General features: G+C 46.4%; 1 protein-coding gene across 4 annotated transcripts in view; it reads right to left on the bottom strand.

Moving 5' to 3' along the window:
* LOC116386004 (vang-like protein 1) overlaps nucleotides 1-16,119 on the bottom strand; it is a 35,159-nt gene that overhangs the window by 7,677 nt on the left and 11,363 nt on the right. For 3 of the 4 annotated variants that reach the window (XM_031851911.1, XM_031851910.1, XM_031851913.1), the window contains 3 exons: nucleotides 12,704-12,830; nucleotides 2,378-2,809; nucleotides 1,693-1,868 (listed from right to left, as the gene is read on the bottom strand). In XM_031851911.1, the coding sequence (XP_031707771.1) occupies nucleotides 1,693-1,868; nucleotides 2,378-2,809; nucleotides 12,704-12,830 (735 nt within the window). Of the gene's footprint in view, nucleotides 1-1,692; nucleotides 1,869-2,377; nucleotides 2,810-8,108; nucleotides 12,831-16,119 lie in introns of those variants that run through there. The other variant, XM_031851914.1, reaches the window with a different exon arrangement.

Below are 16,119 nucleotides of genomic sequence, written 5' to 3'. Positions count from 1 at the left end.
CACACACACACACACACACACACACACACACACACACACACACACACGCCTGACCCGTTTCTACCAATGCCATGCATTTACCTCGTATCTCTAAATGTGGTGATTTGGATTGTTGTTGTTTTTTAACTGAAAGGTTTGGGTTCAAAGACTTTCCTGTGCTATATAATTCCAGCCAAAGACACTTACTTCAAGGAATTGATGATTTATGGCAAATGGTTATCAAGTGAGATTTTAGTGGAGCAGCCACACAGACCTCATCAGATTTATCTGGTTTTCTTATGGAGGTCACAGAGAGGAGTCAGTAAAAGTTCAAACTTCAAGACACAAAGTGTGAACCAGTCCACCTGCACAACTACAGAAAGATAAGACCTGAGTGTGGGAGCAGATGTGGGGGATGATGCTTCATCCGTCCGGTCATAAAAGAGGCCCGTCTATAAATCCATCATGATTTATGAGCGTATGCGAGACTGGGGAGCTGATGTGTTTGGCGTAAAAAAATGGGATCTTCCTGTTTTTGCTCAGAGATACGTAGTAAGGTCATAAAAACCTGGTTGGTCTGGTCGGAGCTGTTCTTTGACAAACACACACACACACACACACACACAGTTCCTTTCATTCATTCCCACATACATGTTAGGATTCTTCAACTCTAGCCTACCATTAAGTATTAATCCCTCGTTCTCTATTCTGGCTCTCCCTGCCTCCGTCTCCTGGGTCTTCCCTCTGTACTCCGCCCTTTGTGCGCTGCTCTTTTCTGAGGACTTTCCTCTCTGAAGTCTTCCCCACCCTCTCCTTTTTTCTTTTTTTTCGTTGTTTTCCTCCCGGCATGGTTTCCTCTCCCCATCAGCCACTTAGTCTGCACGCCTTCTTGTCTCTGCATTTTCTTCCATCTTCCCTTTTCTCTTTTCCTTTCTCTCAGCCTCTTGTATGAGTTACTTCCTCCCATTTATGAATGTGTCACCAGTGTATGTCTCTCTCACTTGAGGTGTCCCAGTTTCTTTCTCTCCCTCCGCCTTCATCTCGCCCACACATCCCCCTTTTCCCTTCTTTCACCCCCCCCTCCCATGTTCTCCTCCTCTATCATCTATCAACATGGCTCACTTTACCTTGCATCTTGTCCATTCCCCTTACTCCTTCTGTCTTCTCTCTCTCTCTACATGCACATCTGGGTATTCCGCTAAACTTGCTCTCAATGCTAGCCGCATCCACCGATTCCTCAGTGAGAAAGCTGAATAACACTCTGTTGCGAAAAAAAGTCGTTAATTCACATGATTGTTATTGCAAACAGTCCCATAAAAAGACCAATCAGAGGCTGATTTATCTCCTTCCTCTGTGCCATCGAGCTCCATTGTTCACACCAATGAGCCACACCGTTTACTGGCTGACATGTTGCTTCATTACCATGAACACACACACAGAAACACACACACACACACTGTAGTGTATTCTGTCATGATCCCACATACACCGCCCTGCTACCCCAAATGCCGATTAATCCGGCGCTGAAAATAGTCCCCAACAAACACAGTATTTCCTCTCATTTGGGTGACGTTTGATAAAAACTCCAGTGCCTAGCTGTTTGAAGAAATCAACCATTGACACACATCGTCTTGCCACGTTTGTAGAAGATATGAGAAGATATGAGCGGACAACATTGAAAAAAGCAGCTGGCCGCTCCCCGTGCTTCCTCACCTGAGCTGTCCCAGGTTGTAGTGCCTCATCTCGCCGTCGGTGGAGCGCGTGACGCACACGGAGAAGCACGGCTGGAGCTGCCGGAGCTCCAGCAGCACGATGGCCAGGTAGTGGATGAACAGCAGGGCGTCCACCAGCGACACGGCGTACTGCACGATGCCCTGGTAGTTCTCATCCTGCGACAATATTAAAGGGTCAGTTGTGCTGCCTGATGACATATACGCAGAGTATACACTGAATCTAAACTACATGCAAATGCAGTAAACATTTCCCCCAAAAAATATTACTGCAGGGATATAAAAAAAAAAGATCGTACACATGTAAGACAAGATGTAGAGCGTATGAATATTTAGACACATTTCAAAGGATTGCAAGCATTTTACTGTTTTCCTACATGCATTCTGAATGAGGGACCAACCGGGATTTTAAATTATGATTCTCACAGTAAACACAGCGCTGGGGAAACCAAATATCTCTTTTGGTTGGTTGTGATTTCTTTGAGCTCCTAAAAGGCATTAAAAATGTATGTGTCTCCAATAAACGAGACCTCTCCCACTGCTATTGGAAATATTTAGTTTAGTGTGTGTCTGACAACTTGAATTCCCATGTTTATTTTTAGTTACCGTGCACTTACGAGCAGTGATATTATCATATTTCACGCCCGCATTCCCGTCTCCAAACCCACCTGCGAGTCGAGTATTCTGACGCCGTAGAACAGCCAGTACGCGACCACGAAGAGCAGCACCAGCACGGCGAGCAGCGCCCTGAACACCAAGACCCGCGGGAGGCCGGCCCGTGGCTGCCTGAAGAAGAGCGCCCAGACGGCCAGCAGCAGTATGAGCAGCTTGAAGGCCACGGAGATGAAGAGGCCCTCGCACGCCGTGCCGCAGCTCTGCAGCTTCTCCGGCCAGAGGAGGTGGGGGAGCACCAGGAAGGCGATCGGCGTCAGGAACACCAGCAGGCCCAGGACCACGGCCAGGGCCAGGGTGAAGTAGCGGCGGCAGTCGAGGCCCACGCTGTCCTCCAGGTCCTTGGTGATGCGGACGATGTCCTCCTGGGAGAGGCTGTGCTCCGACGTGCCCGTGACGGCCGTGGTGGTCTCGCCCCAGTTGTCATCCTGGAGATATGAAGAGGAGGGAACAAGGAAGCATTTAAGATAACGAGTGCATCCTAAAACCCTTATTTTATCATTCCTAACTTCTTCATCCTCACTGGATAAAAACTGATCCGGTCAGCCATCATAAACCATAAATCAAAGAAAGATTTTCTATTCATCACCTGTAATTCCTCCTATTAACCTGTATGATGTATGAAATAATATTATTTAATCTATCCATAGATAGATGCTAGAGATCACTATACCTCAGGAATAGATTTACATAAATTTCTCTCAATAATTTAGGCTACTGAATTATTTCTACAATTAGTTTTTTACAATTAATTTACAACCAGATATAATAAATGTATGTGCAAATGATCAATGAGATGCACCCAATGAAAGTCCAGCCAATGCACAATAACAAAAGCACAATGGTGGAGTGGGGCTTGGGCCTGATACAGCTACTGTGCTCGAGGGGACAATGTGAGAGAGGACATCAGAAGATTGAAAATATAAGAGAGGAAGCTTCCATCTCTTCCACCTTCTGTCACTGCGCTGTATGAGGCCGGCTAACATTGTCCTACAGCTGAGGCTCCTCCAGTGGAGTTACATTATATTGCTTTTGCATCTGACGTCAGCTCAACAACACAAAACAAAAAAAGGCACAGGAGGTAATTTCCCAGCACGCAAGAAAAAGAAAGTAGAAGATAGGAAGTGGAAAAAGTAAACAGAGCGAGCTGCCAACTGGGCTAAACGCTGACGTCTGGGTCCGACTGCATCCGCAGATAATGAAGGTCAGCGGCGTCGGAGCAGGAGCCGCTAGAACAAGGGAAGATAATAACTCTTTACACAGCCAGTCACAACAAGCTGCTACCGCGGCTCTGTGGGCGGCTGAGCACCGGCCCTGCCAACGAAAAAAGAGGGCCAATGACGAACTGCCATCGGCTACAAGAACCTCCGATAACCAAAGGCGCTGTTGCCAGAGAGCAGTACCATTGGAGATGAATCCTATTTCAAGGGGTGTATTAGTGAGCAGAGAGATGTATTGTGATCGCTGTAGACTGGGAAGGGGGGGGGTGGCGCAGAGAATATCCCACTGGCCTCGGGGGTTAAAGCAGCAGAGAAAGAGATGAAGCAGAACAATGGGAGGACCCAGGCTGAAAGCTCAGGTTGTGTTTGAAGCTAGAAAGAAGCTACTATTGTCACTCATACACTGATAATAGAATTTTCACTGCTATACAGAATATCAATAGTGGATGCACACATGCATTAGATGGGCGGAACATGAGAGAAATATATAAATATATATATATAAAAATAAAAAACATGAAACATTTTCTATTCATGGCCCATTCACGGGAGACGACACGTCAAAATGTTGACTTGTTGGTTTCCACGGACGGCCTCCTTGATGAGGTCCGGCACAGAAAACTATCTCGGTTTCATCTGACCTTTGACACGACAACGCGGTTGTAAATGCTCAGCTCGATGTCTGCGCAGCTGTAGGAAGAGCTGAAACATCACGAATCATGAACGTGAGCTGTAAACCAGACGGTGGAATGCGTGGCCTGGGTTCAAAAAAAGGTCAAAGAGTGAAGATCTCGACGCGTCTCTGCGGGAAGCGACTTGACGTTTGTGCTAGAAGGGCCAAAGTGTCTGCGTTTCATTTATTCATGCCAGTAAAATCAGTGCTTAGCAAGCAAGGCTAATGGGGCGTTCCATTTGAACTGGGAAAGTCGGCATTCTTGACTTCCCATTTAGAAATTTCAACTGGAGCAGCAACCTCAAAATCCAAGATGGCTGCTCCGCGTATCAAGAGTGAGTAAAAGGTGTAGAAAGATACTGTTTAATGGCACTTCTTTCTTATGCGTGTCTCATTAAATTCAGTCGTACACACAGTACACTAACTGTAGTTAGCCTAGCTTACTAACTTCTACTTTCCGAGTGGACGCTAGTTAGCCTAGCTTGCTAGCTTTCAAGTGGAATGTCTTAAACGCTATTGGTACATATAACCAACGTGTGCTTGTTACAGTACAGGTCTGCAGCTCCAGTTAGCATCTCACTACGATTTCCAATCAGTGATTCCTTAAAACAAACATGATGCACGTTATAATTCAACAGTAACATTAGATCAACTCTTTATGTATTAAACTCGACAGTTGGAGATTAATTGTATCTGACAGATAATCGTACAAAAGTCTGGGAAAGCAATGCAACATGCACACAAACAAACATAAATAATGCATGTTTCAGTGCAGTCAATTGGAGTGGAGATTGCTTTTTGAAACAGAACAGTGAGAGCCACTTCATCAATAATGAGAGAGGCGGACTGAAGAGGTCCTCAGCCTCTCTCCGTGGAGACTTAAACAACAGGCCTTTTACTCACACGGAGCAATGATCCCCGGCAGACGACAAAAGTAAGCAAGGCCTCATTATTTTCTCTTGGTATTAGCAGAGGATAAGTGCTCCGCATCGGGGACGTATGCATGCCTCAGCAGCACTGGGGATATTTTGTCAAAACAAAGCGGCCATGCAGTAATGTTTTAGCATCTCCCGACTTAAAAACATATTTATTTTTTCTGAATGAGTAAATATGGCACAACTGATCCACGTGGTGCTGAGTACACATTCTCAAGTCATAACCTTGTCTGACGACCAGCTGGTGAAGACAAGCGTGCTCCGTGTGTGTAAGCAAATCACTAGGCATTAGTTTTAAGGAAAAGTGTCTCCTCACCACCTCGGGAGCACCGAGGGGAGACATGAATCACAGCTTCTCATGCCTCCACTCATCAACACTCATCGCTCATAGTTTCATACCTCTGAATCACACGCTGCTTAAGGACTCCTTTAAGAAGTCTATCACCACTGGAATTAAGTGATGTGGCAACGAGTTATGTTTAAAGCAAGAATGGAAGAAAAAATAATTCACTGCATTAATGGTGCAAGAGAATACGGCCGACGGGGAACCTCAGCGTCGGAAGCTCGCACGCAATGCATCCTGGTACATGTAGGCACCGCCGGCACTTTTGATTTGTGTTGATTTTTTTGTCTGATTGTTTTAGCTCTACTAGGAAGCATTGATAAGTACACTAGCAGAACATCACACGGTGCTTCAAATGATTTAATATGAAGCAAAATCAGTAAGAGGATTCCCTGCTCATCAACAAGCCGTCTCAATGCTAATGAAATTTGGAGCGTTACTGTCGTTGGGTCCTTACTACTCTACCTGGGCTTTCCCTCAGCCGACATTTAAAAATAGACATTAGTGACCCACATTTCCTAACGGGATTAAGCAGCCACCTCAGGCTGATCTGGTTCAGTACCAGCAGCCTCGCAGGAGGCCCAGTCCCATTCATCACAGGAAAAGTAGGTTGAAACGGAGGAAGAGGAGCGGCGAAAGTGAGGCCAGTGGCAGTTCAAAGGCCAGAGAGTATTACTGCACACAGACCAACGTGTGAAATCCTCCGCTCAAAACTACATGTGTGTCATGAATAAAACACACCTCAACTAAACACCTGTCAGGTCTACTCTACGTGCTACGCCTGCAGGGATTTATTCAACCCAGACGACGGTTTTACAAGCAGTTCCTCCGCTCTGGGCGACTTAACAGCTGAATAACGGAAACATCCGATATGACGTGTTCTCACACACCACTCGAGAAGAGAAGAGAAGGGAAGAGACAATGGAGGCATCATTAAAGTCTGTTGAGCGGTGTGCCTATAAAAGCACGGCGAGGGCGGTTTGATAAGAGGCAGAATGTGCCATCAAAGTATTTCTTTGATGAAATGTTGGCCCGGCTGCAAACTTTAAGTGCTGCAACATGATACAGGGGCTGCTGAGCTTTAAACACATCCAGCAAGACATGCGAACCGCACACTCGTCTGCGTGCATCGTATTGCGTTGCAGGACTGCTTGTGGGGATTGGAGGGGTTTCCTGATGTTGTGGGCCCTCGCTCAAAAGCCCTTCGGGGTGTTTTTTATTTTTAATTATATGACAATTACATCTGTTTTGCCAAAAAAGTACATTTGCTTAGAATATTCTATTCTGGTTGGAGGTGAAATAACACATTTTTGCAGTTAAAATCAGAGAAAGCTGAATATTTTGCACCTGTAGAAGTTCTTTGGGACTACAATAACTACCACTAAGCCTTTAAGTGCGTATCTGAGCAGGTGTATATATAGCACACTGGCTACGCACACTAACACGCTATGTCTGCCAGCGTGCATTTCCAAAGCTTTCAGCCGAGTATCTTATGCATTCTTTCTCCACCGGAGTACAAATAACAGCCATTGTCTCTCGCGGTAAGTCAAATATCCACTAAAAGCCTGTTTTCTGTTGTTCAGCAATAAGTGGGCTGCAAACAAAAGCCTCTCGCTCAGAGCAGGAACAAGTGCACTCTACTCACTCCTGGGAGGCAAGGTGTGCGTATGTGTGTGTAAAATATTGCATTCCCAAAGAGCTCCTTTAAAACCAACCTTTGTTCAAACTGTGGACAGCGTGCGAGGCGGCCAAGAACCTGTCGGGACAAGGAAGGGAAGCGCCGTAAAAATAGTCCCCCGGACTAACTCCAAGTATGGAGGAGTGACAGCGAGACAATGGGAGGCCGGCAGCTGAGCAGCGCTTGATAAAGAGGTTAAATTGCAGTATGGTTGAAATGGATTATTCACGGGAATGTCAGGTAACCATGAAGGGAATAGAGAACTTCTAATTTAGCAAAACCCAGAAAGTGGTGTGAGGATTATGTGGCATTAAGTGAGAGCTGATGGAGAAACCTGGGACGACTTTGAATTACACTTGAAATCATCTCAAGAGCAGATTAAGGAGGAAAGAAGTTCTTTGCTGAGTGTGAAGAATACGACTTTTGTTTAACTTTAAGAGTGGGAGCTTTCTTTAAGAGCAGTTGATTACAACTTCAAGTTAATCTTATGTGTATGAAATATCTCCACTTGGGCATGTTTCTCTGCAGGCCTATTGTTAATTGCAATAAAGGTGGCGTTCACTAATTAATCAAGCAATCAACGTTTCTTGACCTGCACAATTATTTTTAAACTGACAAACATTACAAGTGTAATTTATGGCACAATTCAAACCAAAAACAAAGCATTTGTCCCTCGCCGTTGAGGTACAGACTTCGCCTCACTCTATTGCGTCAGATAGTGTAATATATATTGCCGTCCTCGACCAACAACATTTCTATAAGAGCTATACATCCAGCGACAGCGAGCACTAGACGTCCTCACTCGTCTATATAGATGTTGTTGTTCTATATAAACCTGTAGTTCCAGTCGCTGCATGTTGGACCTCTCTTGTTCTTACCTGGCTCGGTTTAGTCCCCGCTCCAGAGCTGGCCACTGGAGGAGAGTTAGTAATAGAGTCTTCTTCTATGGTGGTGACAATCACTTCCCTTATCTCCTCTATCGCCTCGCAGACCTCGAGCACCTGCAGCACTTCGTCTCCCGCCTCCATCACCGGTGGCGACTGCATCCCCGAAATCCTCACTGAACTTCACCTCGGTCCGGCTCGCTCGAACATCGCCTCTGTGCTTCCTTCCCCCGATACATCCCAGAGTGTGTGCGTGTGTGTGTGTGTGTGTGACCTCCCCGACTCTGCTTTATATAGAAATCTCTCCCATCATGCCTCAGGAGGCATCGTGTGGGACTGTGCGCTCGCCTGCCACATAATGTGTGGGGCTCTATGGAGAGGAGTGATGGAGCGCGCAGAGCAGGAGAGAGGAAGAGAGTTGATATGAGATGATCACATGGGATGTCCTGACAGCAGGAGAGATGGAGAGAAGAGGGGGGGGGGGGGTATGGGATGGATGGATGGATGGAGCAGGAGAGGAAGGTGGAGCGGAGGAGTACAGTAAATAAACAGTCCAGAGAGGAGAGTAAACAACACCAATTAGGTGCCATCGCTATACTCCAAGGGTTTCACCCATCCTCCTCCTCCTCCCTCTCTTTCCCTCCTTCCTCCCTCCTTTTATCCGTCTTTCCCTCAAGGCATCCTCTCTCTCATTCTCTGCTCGCCTCTTGCCTCAGTGCCACTCTCCGTGCATCGCTTCTGACCCAGTGAGCACCGCGGCGTCGCAGCGCTGCCACAGGCGAGGCTGAATGTGTGTGTGTGTGCGTTAATGTGTGTGTGTTAATGTGTGTGTGTGTGTGTGTGTGTGTTAATGTGCGTGTGTGTGTGCGCATGTGGGATGGTAAGACAAAAACTTGCTCATCAAAAGCGGAACACAGCAACCCGACGGAGCGTATTAAAAACAATCAAAACTCGCTATGTACCAGAACCGACACTAGAGCTAACAGCTACCGTTAACGGAGGTTGCATTGGGTTTCAATATGATGCGTTCAAGCTCTATTCAGTAAAAATGAGGATTAGGTGAAGGCAAGTTATAACGTTATTGTGTTATTGAGAGGGAATTAGGACCCGTTTAACTTCCTAACAATAACTCTAAGTGTTTTGTTTTTTAAGGTGGTGGTAAATTGGGTAAGGAGGAGTTCACTGGTATTAAATACTAAATTTCTGGTATTGTTGAGAAGTGGTATGGTGTGACTTAGAAGAACCGTCGCTCTACTTTTAAGCACCGCTAGAGGAACGATTACAGAATTTGGATACAAGAAGGAGGAACATCAGGACTCTTGTGTGACGATGTTGTAAGCCGTTAAAGGTCTTAAATCTGGAAGTAAGCTACAAAAGGTTGAGCAATCACATACCAGCTATGCAAATCAGTTTAGGTGCATTTTGAGCCAAATTGTCGCTCAGCATTTCCTTACCAGAGAGCACCTGACAGCAGCTGGAGAACAGGGGGGGGGGAGCGGTTCCCTCTCTAAACTGCTCATCTAAAAATAAACCCAGCTCCACTTCTCTTTCTCACTCCCTCTCTCTCTCTCTCTCCACTTGTTGGGATGGGAAGGCGCTAATTCTCAAAGAATGCTTTGTGGTTTAAACATATCGCATTTCTCTTGTTTGACACCTCGTACAATGCCGGCCCGGCATCACACTCCTAAGCCGCGCTGCATCGACCGCCGCTGCTCCCATCAACCTCTCAGTATCCACTCCAATATCCAGTTTCATACAGCCAACAGCAGCAGGACGGATTGACCCAAATTGCTCACATTATTGAGTGTCAGTTCACCTCCAGAGGTCCAGGCGACGCTCCCCTCCATTGTCCTTAGCCGGCAAAATACAACTTGCCGAGAACCACCTCGTTCCCACCTTCAGACTTCACAGCTGAACGAGCACTTGAAGCGTGTTCTTCACATTCACACGTACGTACGGCCCGGGGCTTTGGCCCGCGTCCTGGAATTGGAGCGACCTGTTGGAACCCACCGAGCTGTCTGAGAGGTGTACGATCAACCTCATTCACGAGCCGTGTCGAAATCCCATTTTAAATAAACAAAGCGTGTGAAGAACTGGTCGTCATGAGGCGTGTTTGGCAGTTTACACCTAAGCTAAGAAATAGTTTGTTTGAAGATTGATGTACACAAAATATGAAGCAGGTTAGCTTAGCTTAACATCGAGACTAGAGACAGCTAGCAGCCAATAAATAGTCAAGCCCGTAACCCCCTTAAAAAGACTTGATCAAACAAACTGGGTTTCTGTGCTCTGCATGTTGTGAATGCTTGCTGCCAAGTGAACACATGAACACACACAAACACCACCGCTCAACAGCAGGGTCTGAACAAATCTACCACCCCTCTTCTTTTTACGATTTCCTGCGGTAAGGCCGTGAGAAACTTTTTTTTGCGCCGGGAATCAGGAGGACATCCCCCGATGCACCGCTCCGTCAGCCAAGACTCCGGTTAAGTCCCGGCAGCGGAAGTAATGAGCGGCAGCGTCTGCGAGACGAGGCCGACCCTAAATATTCACATACGGGAGCACATAGCAGGGACCGGAGTGCACACGCGGGGATTTGTGCTGAGCCGCTCTCTCAGCGGAGTACGCTGGCCCTGATTACTCAAACTGAAGCCAAACGCTCCCCGCCCTGTCAGCAGCTCCACTGCAGGCCACGGCATGAATAAGACATGGAGAGCGAAAAACACCGAGGACGACTGTGCTCTGTGGCAAATCCTGTCATGTGTTAAAATTAGACACAAACGACTGCTAACGAGTCTCGCCACGACGGAAAGTGAGCGCCAAGTAGGTCAGTACACGATTGCCGAACGTCGGAGGGACCGGGGCGTGTTTTTTTCTTTTCTTCCCTTCAGCGGCTTAAGCCGAACACTTGATGAGGGCCACCGTGCCAGACAGTTGTTTGGCTATAAAGAGCGCGTCAGTCTTGGGTAAGCAGAGGCTGTCTGTGTGCTAAACTCTCTTCTTTCATTACATTGCGTTTTGACTCTTGCCAGCAGCAACGAAGTGTTGAAGTTCCTGCTTTCAAAGCACGCTGGACGAGTAACGGCACACATTTCACTCTTTCACGTGACGGAAAGTTAGTTAACTGAAGCGGTTGTTTCCACCTATGCTCTCTTTAAAAGCCACCAGACTGCATGAGAAGAATCACAGAACGAAGGAGTTGCTGGTCTAACTCGAGGCAGCAGTAGACCAGCAACCTCTGTGTACTGCGAGGTAAAATTACTGTTTTGACAATGGAGTCTGGTGGCTTTGAAGAGATCATAGATAATGGCCTCAGTTTCCCCATTTATCACCTTCTACTGTCGGTAATACACCGACTATGGATAAGTACCTCATACAGCCCCACTTTAAAGCCTTATTCAGTCATGAGACAGTCACAAACAGGGCTCGGCTACTTTACATCTCATTAAAAACAGGCTCCCTGGCTGTAAACACTTCACGCTTCAAGACACACAAGACGGAACATTTGTATTTTATTTTTTTTACTATTTATTTATTTAAATTCATTATCTGCTTCAATTCTCAGTCATTTTTCACAACTGTTGAACGAAGCAAATACGGCGACTTAATGATATCCTAATTTATATCAACAGACTTATTTGAAGAAATGCTGTTTGTCATGACAGCCCTCAAACCGTTATCTTAAGAATTGTCTAATTTTTTTCTTTCTTTAAGGGTCACACGATGAAATGTGTTTTCAAAAATACCACACAAAACGCAACAAATTGGCTATGACTCATCGCCTGTTTTGGAAGCGAGATCTCTTGTACCCCTCGAGTGCTATTCGCTCTGCCTTTTATCCGACTCCAGGAAACATGATCGGGCGGCAGACTGCACCGATGCCCAGACAAACACATCCTGATGGTGTAGCCTACGAGACGTTAATATTTAACGAACAAGACAATTTGACGATCAATCTCCTACCTTATATTTCTGTGTTATCATATAATCCATTTCTCTGTCACTGACAAAGTCAGCATGGTTTCTGAGGGAAGAGTTTGAATTTTGACTGACAGTCAAAACAGCTAAGCTGCCGTTTTTTTTTGCTTGGTCTGGTCCATTTTTGGGCGGGGGGCGCTGAAGCAATCTCCCCACCTTGCACTAGACCTCATGAGTTGAACCCCTCCCTGCAGTGAAATACAGCGTTTGCTTCCGACAAAACAAAGTGGCGATGACCACAGAAGCAACCTGCTGCATCCTTATCCTGTTGCAGATATTTCATCTGCAGTGGATTTCCTGAAAGTGATGGCGTAGGCCTCGCCAAAAGTGGACTGGCCCTTTCTGGCTTTTGCCCTCAAATACCAGATGGCCCGTCCCAGCCCGGGCTGATAAACACAATTATCATTCCAGCTCATTTTGAGTAGTGACTGATAAATCTCCTGTACTCTAAATCCCTTATAAATCGGACTAGCAGAGATCATAAAGCAACCGTGCTCCGCAAAAGGTAGAGGCGAAATGTACAGAAAGTGTGAGGTGATTCCTAATGTGTGATTCGGTTTGGATGCGGGACTGCTTTTTGGGTGACGGTGCAGCGGCGCTGTGTTCAGCCCTACCTGGACCTGCTCACCGCGAACGGCCGAGTCGCCCAGCAGCGGCTCTGCGGGCGGCGTGGTAATTGTTACGGACTTTTCCGAGCGGCTGTCTTTACCGCGGGACTTGTGGCGGTCCCGGCTTCGCTCACTGCAAAACAAAGAAGAGAAGAAAAATCACGGTTAGTGCAGTACGGATGTTGACAAAGAAATACGAGTGCACAAGCTTGGAAACAAAGAAGCCTTAGAGGGACACAAACACAAATTTTAGACATGACTTTCAATATACTCATCACGGGACGTTTGTGCCAAATTTGAGGAAATTCCCTCCAGGCGTTCCTCAGATATCACGTTCACGAGATTGGACCGGACGGACGGACGGACAGACAACGCACAAGCATAATGCCTTCGGCGACGGCTGTCACCGGGCGCAGAAAAAAGAAAATAACCTTTGGTCATCAGAGCTTTTAAGAGTCTGATCAAAGGGTTGTGATATTGTCAGTGAACAACCTTTTAAGAACAATTTACGAGTATATTGTTGACATTCCTCAGTCTTTGCACCTTATCTCCCTCACAGAAAGAACCCACTGTAAGCCGAGATGACCCTGGCCTTTGACTTTTGCCTTGCTTCTTCACTTGTCCTATTTGACGGCAAAAAAGCATGGCGGACCAGTCTCTGAGATAAGCACTGTGAAAGAGACGGTTACACACAGTATATGAACAAACTGATCACACAAAGAGAGCAGGGACATGTTTGATAAGACTCCAGAGCAGCTCGCTGTGTGAAGGTGGAGAAATTAAACCGTCTCCAGCTGATTTCCGTTGACTGGCACTCATGTAAACTCTGCCCCACATAACCCCCCCCTCCATATCACAGCACCACTCTTACTACAAGGCCCTCTGTCTCTGAACATATGAGCTCCATTAGCCGCACTGACCCCCTGCCCTAATCCCGCATAGAGCGTGAAACGCCGGCTCTCCACATCCTCCGCCCAGCATCAATATGGCCACATGGCACGGTGCCCGTGCTGCGGCTCCATTACCAAAGAAAAGCTCAACAAGCCACAGTTAATCCCTCATCGGTGTCCCTCCCCCTCCAGCTCCAGCTGCTGACATCTTGGACATGGTACATGCAGTATTTTAAAGCCGATTGAAAAATGCAAAGTTTCCTTTGGACGACAGCGGTTGTATTTCCAAGGTGTTGCGTTTGAGAGCTGTTGGCGGCCGCTCGGACTGAACGAGAGACAGACGGACTGACACCAGAGACATGGCTGTCAGATCTCATGTAGATATTACATGCTGAAGATGCTGCAACGAGATTACTGGACCGACATATTGGACATCGGGCGACAGCAGGCGGCTCGTTTTCAGCTGGACGACAAAGAGGCCATTTAAAGATGCTGTCGTCTCGTGATGATAATAGAGTTTCCTGCCGTCTGTACGCTCGTTGTTTCACGGTAATCACTTTATTTCTCTGAGCGACATTTGAACATAACAAATCAAATTTCCACAACGTTTTCTCCATTAACACACTCGAGCACAGGCTGTTGCTACAAAAATACGAAATAGTCACTTGGGAATATTGTATGCCTGGGGCTTTTATTGTGAAAGGTAAGAACAGAAGCTAGTGGATCTGGTCTGCGCTGCCTCTGTCGAGGTTGGAGAGAGTAATAAAGAGTAATAAAGTTTGCAGTCTTTGGTTCAGACTACAGAGCCTCCGTGTTGTTTCATTAATGTAGACGCAACTCAACCCGTTCTGTACAACGTGTTTGGTCGATGCTTTTATTCTGAAAAATCAACCTTGTTTCCCGGCGTCGCTATTAATCGCACGATTGTGAAAATGCCTGAAAAGCTGCATTTACTATTTTTCGGCCACAATCATTTTGATTAGAGCAGCTTTAATCTTTTCAAAGTTACACAAACAAAAGACAAAGAAAGTCCTATGCTGAACTACAAATGACCAACACGGGTGGCCCTTGAACACCACCTTCTCACACAATAACAAAACATCACCGTAATGTGCAGGATATCCTGCCTGCTGGGGGAACGGAGGAATCGGCGTGACTGACAGCAGTGGAGCTGGTACAGTCTGACAGAGTTGCATTGGGTGGGTTGAAGTGTTTTCATTAAAGGGTGTTAACCAGTCTGCTTTCCGCCTCTATTCTTGTACTTCCCCCTTTTCAATGTGGACACGATTTTCCCACAGAAAATCACAACAGCAACTGGTGTTTCCAATCTGCACGGAGCAAGAGAAAGCTCGCTTCCAATAGCCCTCAGCAACTTCTCTCACCGACAGAGTGACTCACGTATTGCTGTCGAATAAATCCAGGAGATTAGGTCCATGTAAGCCTTTAACTATATTACAGCTATCATTATTACTTTAAATATTATTATGGCTATCATCACCATCACTGCAAAAACGGTTCCTCCGGCGGGAGCGATCATCTGTCAAAGGCTGTCACTTATTGCGATTATTAATTGGGGAGGAGAGGAGACAGGGAGGAGCAGCAGGGCCCCATGAAGAATAATAAGCAGCTCTAGGGGAAAGGAAAGGAAAGGAAAGGTAATGCTGCATTAAGTAAAGAGCAGAGTGTTGCAGAAGGTCGTGTTAAAACGCAAAAAAATATATATACTCGGAAATAAAGAACAGCATTGCTCTTGTACAGCAAAGTCTTGTTCTTAGTGAACTATCAATTTCTCCACTCAGGAGACCTCAATGGTATGTATACTGTAGAATGTATAGTAGTAGAACAGAGATTCAAATCGACATAGCAGGATGGTCAGAGCGGCGGCCATTTTTATGTCTTCTGTTGCCATTGCTACCGTTGTAGCGGGCTAACTTCCGCATAAAGTACCGAGCAGTGGAGTAGCAAACGTTACGAAGCGTAGAGATTGAATGAGTAAAACTTCACTTAATTCTTCATCCACACACTCTTACATCGCTGTCAACAGATGAGCGGCAACTTTGTTCGGCTTTTTCCCCCCTATTTTTCTTGGTCTGTTTGTCTTCATAACATTCCTCTGTGATTAAACTGCACATAACCCACATGCACAATAAGAGATAACAAGTAGTGAGCTGTCACAAGCAGGTATTTAAGGCTGGGAACCACTGGCTGACAGTAAACAAGGTGTGAATGTGTGTCTGCACACAAAGCATGTGTAATGTCCATTTATATCTCCCAGCGAAGCGTGACTCAGCCAAAGTCAAGAGCAGAAGGTAAAGGAACACCTGGTTCTCAGCAAGCTGGCGAGACTACAAAATGTGTATGAAGAAGGTGCAAAGACGATGCGAGTTAGACGTTAAAAAAACGTGGTACGGACGATGCACACAGACAGGAAATACAGAGGTGAGCAGACCTGTGGGCAGCCGGGGAGTGGTTTGAACAGATCGGCCTCTGTCTACCGGCCCCTCAGCTCCCCCCGGTCCGTTTTCTCATTCC

The sequence above is a fragment of the Anarrhichthys ocellatus genome, unplaced genomic scaffold (assembly GCF_004355925.1).
Source record: "Anarrhichthys ocellatus isolate YVR2014 unplaced genomic scaffold, GSC_Weel_1.0 scaffold12, whole genome shotgun sequence".
Classification (NCBI taxonomy): domain Eukaryota; kingdom Metazoa; phylum Chordata; class Actinopteri; order Perciformes; family Anarhichadidae; genus Anarrhichthys; species Anarrhichthys ocellatus.
Note: the sequence above shows the minus strand (reverse complement) of the source record. Positions and strands in the feature narration are given on the sequence as shown.